The 15,067-nt window shown below is 42.9% G+C and overlaps 1 protein-coding gene across 1 annotated transcript; it reads left to right on the forward strand.

Annotated features, from left to right (window-relative positions):
- The first annotated feature begins 3,610 nt into the window (after nucleotides 1–3,610).
- cited1 (Cbp/p300-interacting transactivator, with Glu/Asp-rich carboxy-terminal domain, 1) lies at nucleotides 3,611–8,303 on the forward strand. The gene is made up of 2 exons (XM_061066057.1): nucleotides 3,611–3,725; nucleotides 7,697–8,303. The coding sequence occupies exon 2, from the start codon at nucleotides 7,718–7,720 to the stop codon at nucleotides 8,294–8,296; it is 579 nt and encodes a 192-aa protein (XP_060922040.1). The 5' UTR covers nucleotides 3,611–3,725; nucleotides 7,697–7,717; the 3' UTR covers nucleotides 8,297–8,303.
- The last annotated feature ends 6,764 nt before the right edge of the window (nucleotides 8,304–15,067 follow it).

The following is a 15,067-nucleotide window of genomic DNA, read 5'->3' on the forward strand; positions in this document are numbered from 1 at the left end:
GAGCCGGCATGTGCTGCACAGAAGTGAGCTTACAAGTGTGTGTGTCTGTGTGTGTTTGTGTGTGAGGATTCCCTGTGATCTTTACGAACACTGCTGTGGTCACCGCGGCGGTTTGAGCCCAACGAAGCCGGAGCAAATGAAACTCATTACACCGTTTACGAGCTCAGAAAAAGGAGAGGCCATTGAAATCCTATCTTGTAAACTAGTCGGGGGGGGTGGATGGGTGGGGGGGGCTTTGTAATCATGAGCAATGTGAGAGAGTTGTGTGTGTTTATGCTCTGAAGAGTCAAATTAGAACAACTCGAGGGGCCCCAGGAGGTTTGAGGGCCCCACTGGAAATCCTGGATTGTGCTTTTTTCGTTTTTTTTTGGGGGTCCGGTTCTGACCCAGGTGGTCCCGGTTCAGGAGGAAACTGTTGAAGGTGTTAGGGTTGTTTACGGTTTGGAAGTAGAGACAAACAAAACTGTAAAGTGTCACCGATACCGAAAAAACGAGTGAGAGAGGAACAAGAATCAGAATCAGAAAGGATTTATTGCCAAGTAGGTTTACACCTCCCTGGAATTTTCTTTGGTAAAAAGGTGCAAACATTGAACATAAAGCATAAAAACACAATAAGTACTTCACATAAAAAAGAAATAACTGTATATAAAACAAAACAAAAATATATACAAGATATAAAAAGTCAAATGAGAAAGTCTTTGTTTTGTCTTTTTCTGATTTACCGGGTGAAACATTTTGTTAATTTGAGCTAATTTCTACCAAACTAACATCAAACTGTAACGACATAAAGAGGCAGAAGAGGAGAAGTTAATCATCACATGACATCATCAGAAACTTCAGCAGTTTGAGTTGTGTAACTTTTATCCCTGCTCTGGTTTGTGTGGAATCTAAACGACTGGGAACAAGTCTACGGATCTTTTCTGTAATTTTTTAAAAACACATAAACCAGTCGAGTGATGCAACTCGATCTGGAGAAGGACAATCCTGGATTCTGGTTCTGACCCAGGTGGTCCCGGTTCAGGAGGAAACTGGGTGTTTGGGTTGTTTACGTTTGGAAGAAGCGACAAACAAAACTTTAAAGTGTCACCGATACCGAAAAAAGGAGTGAGAGAGGAACGAAGGTGCAAGAAGATTCAGAGAAAGTCTTTGTTTCGTGTCTTTTTCTTCACTATTTGAAATGAGCACTATTTGAAATTAGCTCAAATCGTGTTAATTTGAGCTAATTTCTACCAAACTAACATTTCCCAGTTAGCGTTGTGTAACTTTTATCCCTACTTTGGTTTGTGTGGAATCTAAACGACTGGGAAACAAGTCTGCAGGAGCTTTTCTGTCATTTTTTAAAAACACATAAACCATCCGAGTGATGCAACTCGATCTGGAGAAGGAGAAGCTGTCGTCCAAGTCGTTTCCTTTCCCAGTCGGCCGAGCTGCAATTTGTCTCTGGCGCACGTTTCTCTCTTCCTCTAGACGCACACAGATTAATTTTTTCCGATATATGAAAATGGAAGCTGGTGTTGGAATCGTCAGAGTGAGTTTTTTGGATTCAGTCGAGCTCCATCACGAGTTTCAGTGCAGTTGAATCCTGGCGCCTGGTGACTTTGGATCCATTTGAGCAAAGTCCTTCAACCCTCTGGAGTCTCAGGACAGTTTTCCGACTGTGACCCAAGAGTTTTATTCAAAAAGACATTTTGAACACGTGGTTTATTTCTGTCTCTTTGTTGCATTGAACGCACTTTCACTACGAGAGAGACACAACTTGTCCAACGACTTGTATGCAAATCCTCATCGGCCTCTCCACAGATCTGTGTTGGACCCAAAGAGTCGTTGAGATAAACCAGAGGCCCGTCCTTCCTCTTCCTCTTCCTCTTCCTCTTCCTCTTCCTCTTCCTCTTCCTCTTCCTCTTCCTCTTCCTCTCTGTGCTTCCCCCTGGTGAACACCTTCATTGGTTGTGTTAAACGTTTGCATCGGTGTTGTGTAACCTTTGTGTGAGTCTACATGCTTCGGCTGTTTGTGTTGCAGAGATGGAAATCACAAACGGTTTGTGTTGAATTTGCATAACGTCTCCCTGGAGGGGGGGGGGAACAAAGCTCCAGGGGGGGGGCTGGGCCTATACGTCTTCCTCCTCCTCCTCCTCCTCAACATGTGAAGTGTCTGCGGTCAATGGGGGGGGGGGATTTACTCGCACAATAAAGACAGATGCCAGCTTTTATCTGCTGAACGCGTGGCACTCCAGCGCTCGCCGCTCGCTGTTGGCGCGTAATGACGTCCTCCCTCTGCTGAGCATTGAACCGGCGGTGAATGGGTAATGGGCTGTTTAGCAGGAGGGATTTCCCCCCCCCCCTTTAACAACACTTTCAGTGATTATTCTTTTTCCCCCAAACAGCCTTTGTTTGTCCCTTATGAATAAAATCGACCAAGTTGACCCGTGAGGTCACAGGATTCTGGATTTAATCTTCTGCAGGTGACAAACTTCTGAACATTAATAATCCAACTAAATTGATGAGTTATCTTTAGTGTAAACTTTTATTTATTTAATAAGGGACTGGAGAAGCCTTTATTTTATGTGTTATTATATAAAAACTTCTCATTTCAAGAACTTTACGGCCTCAGTTTGTTTTCTCTGTTATAAGAGTTTCATTATGAATCATTTCCTAAACTAATATTCACATCCTGACGCCTCCACGACTCATTAAATAACTGATTCTGAGGATTCTGTGTATTTCTAACTAACATTAAGTTGTTTTTATTGACGATAAAAATACACAATCACCATAAGCAGAACACAAACACTGAAAACGTGTCCATTAGTGGAGATGTGACATGCAGACGTCATGTGAGAAACTACACACAGACTTTCCTCTCTCTCTCTCTCTCTCTCTCTCTCTCTCTCTCTCTCTCTCTCTCTCTCTCTCTCTCTCTCTCTCTCTCTCTCTCTCCCTTTCTCTCTTCCTCTGAAGTGGTTCATTTGTTTACAGCAGCGATGAAAACCCGGAGGACGGATTCCTGCAGATGTGGAGCCGGACGGATCATTTTATTTGTTTTTATGTTTTCAAATCATCTAAAAGAACAATTTGGTTGAATTCCATTGAGCTGCTTCAAGGTCCTGCTCCACACACAAATGAAACAGTGTGAATACAACACAAGCCGTAGTTAGTGTTGGTTATTACAACTGTCTTTTACTGCTAATTATAATAATAGTTTTATTTGTAGAGCACAAACACTGAACAAGCTCCTTAAATGACTCACACCAACTTTGAGAAACATTAATTTGTACTTTGACTTTTCTGGGATCAGACGACAAATGTTCGGACAGAAAATCGTGACCCAAGCTTTACTCCAAATGTTACCTGGGATATTTTAATCTAATTTTTGGAAAGTAAAGAGGAAGTGGAGACATGTCGACTCATCGTTATTTACATTCTGTGATTAACACCACAAAGAAAACTCTATGGAAAGTCATAATTTGTAAGATCTTCTCCACCCTGATCCCCTGGAAGTCCAGATCCTGGTTTTGTGAAAGGCAGCCACTCTCTCTCACACACACACACACACACACACACTGATACCCTCCACACACCCAGCAAGCAGCTCAGTGAGGAGCTCGTTGAGGAGCTGGAGGATCTGAACTCAGTCCGGGTGGAAGCTCTCGTTTCTCCAGATGCTCTCACGCACGTTGGACCTTCTGGATCTGAGACTCTGAGTTTCCAGGAGCTTTCCTCACCAGGTTGGTTCGTTTGTCTGGTTTGTGCACATGCATTCAGAGTTGTGTGTCACTGTGTGTGTTTGTGTTTGTGCTGTAAATCTGTCTCTCTCTCCTGGAGTGTTTACATGAGACTTTAAATGAGGTCAAGCGGTTTGAGCCTGAAGAGGTTTGGAGGAAAAAGCTTATTTGCAATTTACATTTTCTGTTTCGTTAGTTAGATAAATTCGGTTTAACTCTGTTTATTATCTTTATTGCAGAAGTGAAATACTTCCTGCAAAACCAGTTTTAATAAGTCTAATTACATCTCACCTGCAAGAACAACCGTATTTTATTATGTGACCTATGATTATTAATTCGATTTGCTGTATTAATTGGAACGTTTCCTATTTGAAAGAGTGAAGTTTTACTATATTGAAACTTGAGGGAAGTGAAGTTAAATCTGTTTTTCCTCATTAACCGTTTTAATTGTGGAAGTTGAAAGCAATTAAAGCAGTGAATGCGTCACGCTGGGACAACATATGGTGTGTGTGCGTGTGTGTTTGTGTGTGTGCGTGTGTGTGTGTGCGCGTGTGTGTGTGTGCGCGTGTGTGTGTGAGTGTGTGTGCGTGGAAGAGAAAGGAACAGCCAGACTGACGTTTCAATTTGCTTGTCACACTTTAATTGTGTAATTGAAACCTCTTTGGTGTGTGTGTGTGTGTGTGTGTGTGTGTGTGTGTGTGTGTGTGTGTGTGTGTGTGTGTGTGTGTGTGTGTGTGTGTGTGTGTGTGTGTGTGTGTGTGTGTGTGTGTGTGTGTGTGTGTGTGTGTGTGTGTGTGTGTGTGTGTTTGCTGCATATAATTCCCTTAAATAATATACAGCCTAATGGTTTTGTCCATCAAACAGGTGAAAACACAAACTTTTCACTTGACACTGATCTCAAACAAAGAAACGATAATTTCAGAAACTGGAAGTAGAAAACTTTGTATTTGTTTTCTTTAAAATTATTAATGAACAAGATTCTAACGAGTTTGTTGGGATCTGATGAACTTTCTGTAATTTTGTCTTCTCTTATCTTTTGCGATAATGTAAATATAATGTTATGATATGAGATTTCCTGCTTAAACCATCAGTTGATTCATCGCCTGAAGTGAAATGACAGAAAACTGAGAGGTATTTCATAATTCTTTGGTTTCAGCTTCTGAAATGTGGAAATCTGTCATATTGATCTGTTTTGTAAAACCGTGACTTTCATCTATTTTGGCTCTGGAGCCTAAAAGAATCACTTTGCAGACGTCACCTCGGGCTCTAATGAACTGGGACGGGCGTGTGTGTATTTTTCTGAGTAAATAATTATCCAAAACTGAGATTTTATGACTGTGGAGTTGTTTTATTGTTTTGTGGAAGAGCTGCTGCTCTGGCAGAGGCAGCGGAGTTTGATTGCTTATAATTAGAGAAGCTGCAGTCCGGTCCGCAGCCGAGACGGATAATGAAATCGTTTATAGGGAAACTGAAGCGGGACCGTTTTCACAATCTCATAAAAGTGTTGGAAGAACACAATGAGTCAGGTCAGCTGTGGACAGGAAGAAACACTGGAGCTCGTCCAGCAGCTTCAGACGACTTCATAGTCCAACTCGTCCTCGTCTTAGAGACCGATTCTGATTCGTCTCAAGCTGCAGGACACAACTTCTCCCTCCTGGACGTCCTCAGTCCCACGAGTTCTTAGAAAAAGTCTCATTTATTTAATGAAAATCATCAGCTGGAGCGTTTGAGGACAAACCAGGAATAAAACTTTGGGGACAAATTGATTTTCGTTGAATTGCTTTTCCCCAGAAATAGAAAGTTTCACTCAGACTCTCATGACAGAATGAAAACAAACATGATTCCTCTGGAAGAAAAGATTCCTGATGTAATATTAGTCAAACAGGAATTATTAGATGATTAGAACCAAGTGAAGCTCTTAATGGAACAAAAGTAAAACCTGACAAACATCACTCTGTGAAATATAAACACATTTTTCTTTCAAACAAGCCAAACCCCTTTAAAAATGAAGCATTAATCTAACAAATGTCCTTGAAGTGTCATACAGGGACGGGATTACATTTTTGAATCCCATTCAAAAACAGGTCCCAACAATGGAGACCATTGTAGTTCAAGGTATTTAATGTGGTGTAGGTTTGTGTAAATGTTGGATTATCAATGAAGTAACAAATCCTCGAGTAGAAGTTTCCAGTGGAGTTTAAACTTCCAAACAAACAATTGTTGTTTTGATCAATCCAAGCTGACGACAACTTGCATTTCACGCACTAACTTTTCACATCCACAGGTTGAAACCTTGTTGTCGTGTTGTTAAGATGTGAAAACGCTCTTTTCATTGTGTGTTTGTTGTTTGTCTCCTGGACTCAGTGTGTTGGAAAGCTGCTGAGCGGAGGCACCATGTGCAGCCTGGCCCTGACAGTAATCAGTCAATGAATAATGAACACACAACACACACATACACACACACACACAGACCTGCCATTGACAGCTGTTTGGTATCTTTGTGTGTGTGTGTGTGTGTGTGTGTGTGTGTGTGTGTGTGTGTGTGTGTTAACTCTATCAGTCGAGTGCAGCTGCATGCCTGCCTGTAGCAATTATGTTCTCGCTAAATAAGAGCCAGCGCTGGGAGGAGGGGCTCTGTGTGTGTGTGTGTGTGTCTGTGTGTTTGTGTGTGTGTGTGTGTGAGTGAGTGTGTGTTTCCTTTCAAGTCTATCTTTGTAAGGACCAATTTGAACCTCGGAGAATGAGGACGTTTGGGACGGTCCTCACTCCAAGAGACATTTTCAAAGGGTTGTGTGAGGGGCCCGGGAACGGATCATATGAATGAGGGTCCTCACAAAGATAGAAGTCCAAGGGTGTGTATGCATATGTGTGTCTGTGTGTGTGTGTGTGTGTGTGTGTGTGTGTGTGTATTAATCCACACATGCTGTTTGAACTGTGTGTAATATAAACCAGCACAGGGACTTTAACATGAGCCTCTCGGAGTCTTTCTGCAAGAGGGCTTGAGTAACACACACACACACACACACACACACACACACACATGCTGAAACACACAAACATTGTGTTTCACTGGCCCTTTTTTTACCTCCGCACACATACACACACACAAACACACACACTCCCACATGACCACACATATGCTCTGTTCTCAGGACCCATATGTATTTATCCATCATGTGACCCAATCACTGTTCGAGGTCCTCAAAGGCCCCGTTGTGTTGTGAACTGCACACACACACACACACACACACACACACACACACACACACACACACACACACACACACACACACAGACCTATCAACACTCTCTAAGCCCGTCTGTCTTTCTCCTTGCTGCCTTTTCATGGTTAATTTGCTGCTCAATAGGTCAAGAGGAAAAGCAGACATCAAGCGAATACACACACACACACACACACACAGAGACAGACACACAATCAGTCCTGAGCACGGTGAGTCACGCAGCCGTCCAGGCACCGGTGGCCACGTTGTGCGTTTCCCAGACAGATCTGACTCCAGTGATTTACTGGGTCATAAGAACTCGAGCAACAACACGTCTGTTGTCGAGGTCCTGAAGCAGAAGTGTGTTTATCAGGAAAACGATTTTAAAGAACCTCTGAAGTTATGACTCATCCGTCCTCCAGTCGACAAATGTTCACCACAACACAGACACACTTTCGCCCACATGAGAGTGTGTTGTGCACTATGACTCGTGGGTTCGGCCGTTAACATGTGCGTGTAAAACTTTACGGGACAGGGAAGCTAACAAACGGCTGTTTTACTGTTTATCGTTTATCTTCGATAGGACGTGTGTTCATGACTTCCTGTCGTTATCCACGTGTGTGAGAGCAGAGACCGATGAAGAGCGTGATCATCTTCATCACCTGCCACTGGTTTTCTCACCACGTTAACTCCTCCTCCTCTCGTCCCAGTTTGACCAGTTGGATAACCTCTCTCTCCTCTCTCTCCTCTCAGGCTCTGTGGGTTTCCCCGGTGATGACCTCACTGCTGTTCCCTGGCCACGCCCACGCTGCGATGAAGGACCTCTCCTCCTCCTCCTCTCCTCTCACCACCCTGCTCCACTACCCGTCCTCCAAAACCTCCGCCGCGCCCTTCTCGCCATCCGCCGGCCCCGCCTCCTCGCCGGGCTCCACGCTGTCGTCGTCGGCGCCGCTCTCCAAACCTCCGCCCTTCTGCCTGCAGACGGGTCCGCACCTCATCGCCAGCATGCAGCTGCAGAAGCTCAACTCGCACTACCAGAACCTCACCGGGGCTTCTGCTGGTCACCCGGCGCCCGGCGGAGCTCCGAGGGGCTTCGGACCCTCGCCCCTGGGCTCCGGGAACCAGCTCCTGGGCCCGACTGGAGGCCTGGGCGGGGGCGGGATGGGGGTCGGGATCACCATGGCCACCCAGAGCGCCGGCGCAGGTGGACTTATCGACTTTGACCCGGTGGACGAGGAGGTCCTCATGTCCCTGGTGGTGGAGCTGGGCCTGGACCGGGCCAACGAGCTGCCCGAGCTCTGGCTGGGACAGAACGAGTTTGACTTCATGTCCGATGTGCCGGCCGGGTGCTGACACTCGGGGGGGGCGAAGAGAGAGAGAGGAGCTTCTCTCCCTTGTTTAGTTTTTCTCTTTCCTCTCTTTTCATTGGTCGATAACACGAGGAAACAGGGGAGACACTGAGTGGGAAAGAGAGAGAGAGACATCTGAGACACACTCTAGCTTCTATTTGGCTTTCGTTCTCTCTGTGGACAGATGGAGGAGTCGGTGGAGAAAAGGAACTGGTGATGGAAACCCAGTCTAATGGGATTAAGATGTTTTTCCTCATCACTCCATCATTTTACATTTGTTCATCTAAAGAAGAAAAACACACGAACGAGCAGAAAACCAAAGAGACTTGATTGCTTCTGTCCTCTTCTTCCCATCGCTCCCGGCTGCTGGCTTTATCAAATCCAGAAGGTTTGTCTCGGACGCTCGGGTCAGTTTCCTGGAGACAAACAGGACGGATGACAAAGACACACCTGTTGGACCTGGTCCTCGTCCTCTCCTCCGTGCCGTCCTCTCTCCATCAAGGAAAAAGAAAATGGGAAACCTGACTTTCTGAGGGATTCGCGGAGGACGACAAACACTACGTTTCCTGTTTTCCTTAATGGACAATATTGGACTCGGGTCTCACGGGAAAGAGACTCCTGTCCCCCGGCTCCACAAAGACGCTGATTGTCTGAGAGTTGCTTATCTCAATGTACTTCTTTCACTTTCTGTCTCTCTTTCTTTCTTTTTGTGTTTGAATTGACTTCAAGAAGACGCTTTCACAGAAGATGTTATTTAAGACAGAGGCTGATATCCATCAGGCCACTCGGACAAGGAGCTCTTCTGTAGCGACGTCTACTATCGCTCCGACTTTTCTCTGCACGATGAATTAGATCAAGAGTCGGGGAATCTCTCCGAGCTCGGGACCTTAATGGAGTCTTCTTGCTCCGGAGCACAGCCTGATTAAAAACCATAGAGGCCTTCTGGTCATGTGAGCTGCCACTACATGTGCGTGATGTGTTCTCTGACCTGCAGTCGAGCCTGTGTCAGTGATCCTGGATAAAGCACTTAGGAGGATTCAAGGTTCTGTCAACGTGTGTGGACATAAACCAAATGAGAAAAACATGATGAATTCACTTGTCCTCTGGTTTTTTTTGTTTTGTTTTTCCTGTTCTGCAACATCGGTGTTTATGTGAAAACAGTTTGTTCGACCCGAGCAGACTTATCACCTCCACGCTGCCGATAAGGAAGCCTCGGCTGTTTTGTCATCAATGGGGCTGGAGGCCGGTGTTTACACACCTTGCACGACGGGCTTTGACCTACACAAACACACAACACAACACAAACACACACTTGGTGTCAGTGTTTCCAGAAACTAGAAGGAAGGTTTGAAAGAGCTGAATCTGTCAGATGCGATCTATATCATATATATCCGTAACACTGAGTTTTTAGATTTGTCCATGTAACAACAGCTGACCACCAGGGGGCGATCGAGAAACAATCATGCTGTCCATCTTTTTATACAGCCGATACATATATGTATAAATGTATAAAGACGATACATCTTGACAAGTGGAGGTGCTCATAGATGTCTCTATCCACCGAGCAATTTAATTCTTGCTACTTAAAATAAAATACTTAAATGTAATATCAAGTTTAGATGAATCTAACAACTCTACCATCCTTTAAAGCTGGTTCCAGATCTCTCTCTCTCTCCCGTCATATCAATGAACGAGTCGGATTATATCATAACAGCTGTGTGAGCTCACGTATCAAATCCATCTCTGTGTCGACTGAGACGTGATGTGGTCGAGGCGGCGAAGAACCAAGTAGAAGCAGATTTGGGACATTTTTGTGGTGACATGATGTTTTACATGTGTCGGGTTTTCAAGACATTAATTATCATATAGTATCTGAAACCATGGGCCTTTGGGATATGTGGACTTTACACATGTGAAACTTGGCTGTGAGGTCTTTGTTTAAGTTGCACAAACTAAGTCGATGATAATCAGTAAAGCTCATGAATGGACGGATGATTTCCTAAGATCGTGTTCTGCAATTCATGTAACTATGGCCTAGATTTCTAGATACTCGATCCTGAGAAGTATCAACACACACCTCCTGAGTAATGATCCGTCCACGTATGATACATTCAAAATTCCATTATATTGATAAAGGAATTGATAATTGACCAACACTTACATATTGACCAACACTTACACACCTCTGGACTGAAGACAGGCACGTTAACACAATCTATTTGTTGCCTGGTTGTTAAATCCCAGCCAACCCCCTATAGGAGCTTTACCATGCTGCTGCGTCCTGCCTTTAGATGGAGGCAGTCAGGACTGGGGGGGGGGGCTCTGTGTGTTGTGGTAAGATGAGACGGTGGAGGGTGAGGGGGGGGGGCAGCAGTCGAACAAAGAACTTTCACCTTAACCCGGCTTGTCTGTCCTCCTGGACCACACACACAAAAAGAACACACCTGGATGCATGTGTACGTACGTGAGGCTGCAACGAAACACCCGAACACAGGTACACACATCGAGAGTGGCTGGCTGCAGACGCACAAAGACATGGAAACACACGAGGAAACACACACACACAGGAGTGGTGGGGATGGTGTTACCGCCGCGAAACAGGCACTTGCTCGGTGGCTCAGACTTCACAGGGGCGAGTGTGAAAGGAGATGGAGAGAAAGTGAGAGGTCGAAATGAGAAGATGTGATACGAGCTGCGAGTAATCGGCCCACGTGAAGAAAAACACACAACTCACTGGGGCTTTGGATCAGTGACTGTGAAGACAAGTTCCTCCTGTTGAACAAAAATGAAGCCAAAACATCTCAGATACGGGCGACGCCATCTTGTGCTAGCGTTAAAATAACCAATTAAAACCATACATACCTCAGCGTGATAAAAGTACCTAAAAAAAAACAATGTTAATGTGTATTTTTACTTTTTTATTTCTTCTATGTCCCATCTGCTAACATGGAGGAGGCGGGGTTTATGACCAATGCTGCAGCTGGCCACCAGGGGGCTTCACATCCAAGGAGCTGTCATGTCGGCCATGGTTATATAAAGTTAATGATAAAGATCTGTCTGCTAACACAGAAACTTCAGTTCCACCGGAGGGAACGCAAACTCCTCAAGTCCTTTTCCACAACTTACACACACACACAGACAGACACACAAAGACACACACATGGTTACAGTCAATGACCACAGACGTTTCTTTAATGAAACAGGAGAAGAAGAGATTAATGAAAAGCCGCTGAGGGACTAATGACAGGATCCTTTCAGCTCAGGGATCTTCTGGGTTTTTCACTTGACTCTAAAACACACGGCGAATCACAGAGAGAGAAATAAAGATGCTTCTCATCACAGACACACACACAGACACACACACACTGGTTCCTCTCTTCCTCGGACCCCTCGGCCCCAAACGGGTCAAAATAACATTCTTCAGATTTGAGACCCCCCCCCGTGTTTGTTTCCACCGGCTCCACATTGTTTTAAAGTCCCCTCTTCTTTCTGCCTGTGTGTGTGTGTGTGTTGTTCTGCAGTCCGGCCTTAATCCCGGCTGAGGGAATGTTATTTTTTGCTCTGTGAACTAGACGAACAACCCCCCTTCCACCCCACCCACCCACCCCATCATCCCCTCCTCTGAGAAGACGCCCGCTAGAGATGCTTGAATCGTCTAAGGTCTTTCATTTCCTCTTTTTCCTTGACCCCCCCCCTGATATTGCAGGTTAACCCCCGGGGGGCCGAGACCTTCGTGAACCCGACAAAACACAACTCACAGAAATATACTTTTTGAAAATGCATGTACGAGCTGCGACTCTTCAGCTTGGAGAGAAGTCACCACCGGAAAGTTTGATTACAGCTTCATTATTCATGAGTAACCATTACTGATGTGATTTCCCGCTTTAATTTGATTTAAATCAATACGAGCACAAAGTACGGACGACAAAATGAGCATAAAACTCTTTCAACACAACTATTACTTATTAAGATATCTCATATTATGTCATTTTTCAAGCAAACATACTGACTTTTTAATAAAGTTGACCTCTGGGTTGATGCAGAGAGATTCAGATACCATATTTTCACTTTTACTCAGATGTATGACTCTGATTTGCAGCTTCTGACAGCAAACAGGAAAAAAAGTTTATTCTGCAAAGTTGCTGCTCTGATTTTCACAAATAATAAACATGAAAACTCTTCTTAATTCAGAAAGACACTTGTTGAATGTGTTTTTTATTTTTCTATCGTTGTGTTTTCTTCTTCTACCTGTCGTTTCTGACCTTTTCCTTCCTAATGACAAAATGAATATTACTCAAAGATGATTTTAAAGCACTTTTCGCTCACTGTACATCTGTATGAATATGTAAATGACTGAGATCATATTGAGAAACGCTTGTATTTTTGTTTTGCCTCTGAAGATTTGGGGAGAAATAAAGAAAGTGAAATTTGAGCTGGAGTCAACTTGTGTCATTAAACGGTTTCTACAGACTACTACACTTTTTAATGTAATTTCACTAGTTTTCCTATGGAACACATACTTATTTAACAAAAGATATATGTACCTTACACAAAATATAAGACAATATAATCACCAGCAGAAGTCTGTGGATGTGTCCCATGCTGTCAGTTTGTTAATGCAGTGCTGCCATCTGCTGGTATGTGATGGTAAGTGTTCACAACGGAGAATGACTGTTTCTCACATAACAACACAATTAAACCCACTTGAACACGTCCTTTATCTTGTCTTTGCATTTTCAATGTGTTAAAATAGAATGAAACTTATTTTATTGATGTGTTATTACTCAACAATCTCTTTAAATTCTCCTTGTAAGAGCTTATTTGTGATATGGGTGTAATTTTAGGGGGAAATAGAGGAAAATCTTACTCAGTTATTTCTGTTGTTTTTATTATTTGAGTTGATTGTCAAACAATTTCATAATTAATCTATAATTGGAAACTTTGTGGGGATTAAAACATAAACAATAAATATCAGTCTTGGATAGAAACTCAGCAGTTCACTGCAACAATGCTGCCATCGTGTTGATGGGGATTAACATGACTGAATGCACAGATCTTTATTTAACATAGAGAAGAGAAACAATCCGAAACAAATTAATGTTTTATATGACTTTACTATGACATGTTGTCTTTACCACCCTGGAAAAATAATTTGTATACATAGTTATTTCTTGGTTAAATTGATTTAAGAATGATTTATATATGACAAAGGTCAAGAAAGACACTTGGCTGTAGCAACAGTTGCACACAACAGAGAGAAGATTCATAAATCATGATTGTGTATCATAATAATGTGTATTTATGGGAATACAGAGCTGAAAAATACTGCAAGGTTTTGCAAAAAACTACCAAACATTTGGATTTATTTACTTTCTCACATTTCAAATGGAATAATAGATGAATCTTGACTTATGTACTCTACTGAGGGACATTCCAGTTATTCTCTAAAGTCTGTAGCTTCCACACGACCAGTTCAAACTAACGTTGACTCTTGATTCTCTCATCTTTTATAAACCGACTCCGCAGATCTGTGTTGAATCCTCCCGGGCTGTGGAGTGTGAGTCCGGCACTGAAGTCAGAGGAAGTGGGTCAGGACGTTAAGCTGAGAGGAAGTGGACGGATCCCCGGCCCCCCCGCTGGCCACCGGCCACGTTGTGAAGTCCGTCCAAGTTTCTGTAAAACGTAAAAGTGTCCTGAATACAAATGTGGGTCAGTGGGTTGATGCTGCTGGAAACTGTCACTGAGGAACTCGTGCACGTTGCTCTGGTGATTTATGTTTCCAGGGAGGGAATAATAAGAAAATAAAGTAGGTCACCAGAGATAAATGTGTGAATAATCACAAGGGAGCATTTTAATAATCATCGAATTAATAAACTCCAGGTTTGTCCCGAGCTTCGGGATTCAAACCCTTCAGGAGTAAAGTGTAAACAGGACTGAGATCTGCCTGATTCGCTGCTATTAACTAAATAATCATAATCATAATCATAATTATTTTTATTGCCAAGTATATTTGCATATATTGGAAATTGCCATGGTGTGGTTGGTGCACTGTACATAAAACAAGACAGAGAAGAGGTGATGGGAGTCAGATGTCAGGCAAAAAATATGACTTTTATTAAGTAGAGAGATTCTATGAACCTTTGTACAGACATTCATGGTCCACAGATGATGAACCACACGTTTGTTTCCTCTGGTTTTTCCTCTAGTTCCACGCCATGTACCATAGACTTCACTTTTTATATCTTTATATCTTTTATATATTTTTATATAGATAGGTTTATGTCTAAATAAATGTTACTTTTATATAAATATTAGAAAAAGTGAGTAAATAAGAAGTAAATGGTGAGTAAATATATATTGTTTTTTATTGTTTTTCTTATGTGTGGTGTATTTATTGTGTTTTTATGTTTCTATGTTCATTGTGTGCACCAATAACCAGAGCAGATTCCAAGTAGGTGTTAACCTAATTGGCAATAAATACCTTCTGATTCTGATTCTGATTCTGATATATTTGGTTGGGGATGCGTCATCCATCTTTATTTACAGTCAACGTTTTGTATGTGGACACACATGGAAAAATGTAAATATTTACGATAAAGCGTACATCCCATAAAGGTAAGACAAATATTAATTTGTACAATAAGGTTTCAGATGCACATTTTACATTGCACTGGGTGTAAAATGTATAGAACCATAACTCCCATTGGAGCAGAATCACTCATTTCAGCCCTTTAATCCACGCAGAACTTTATTCATTCATTGCGTTCTGCGTATT

This window comes from Limanda limanda, chromosome 22 (genome assembly GCF_963576545.1).
Source record: "Limanda limanda chromosome 22, fLimLim1.1, whole genome shotgun sequence".
Classification (NCBI taxonomy): Eukaryota; Metazoa; Chordata; class Actinopteri; order Pleuronectiformes; family Pleuronectidae; genus Limanda; species Limanda limanda.

What these genes read in the sequence shown, in the direction of transcription:
- cited1 (XM_061066057.1), top strand. Translation starts at nt 7,718, where the DNA reads ATGACCTCACTGCTGTTCCCTGGCCACGCCCACGCTGCGATGAAGGAC.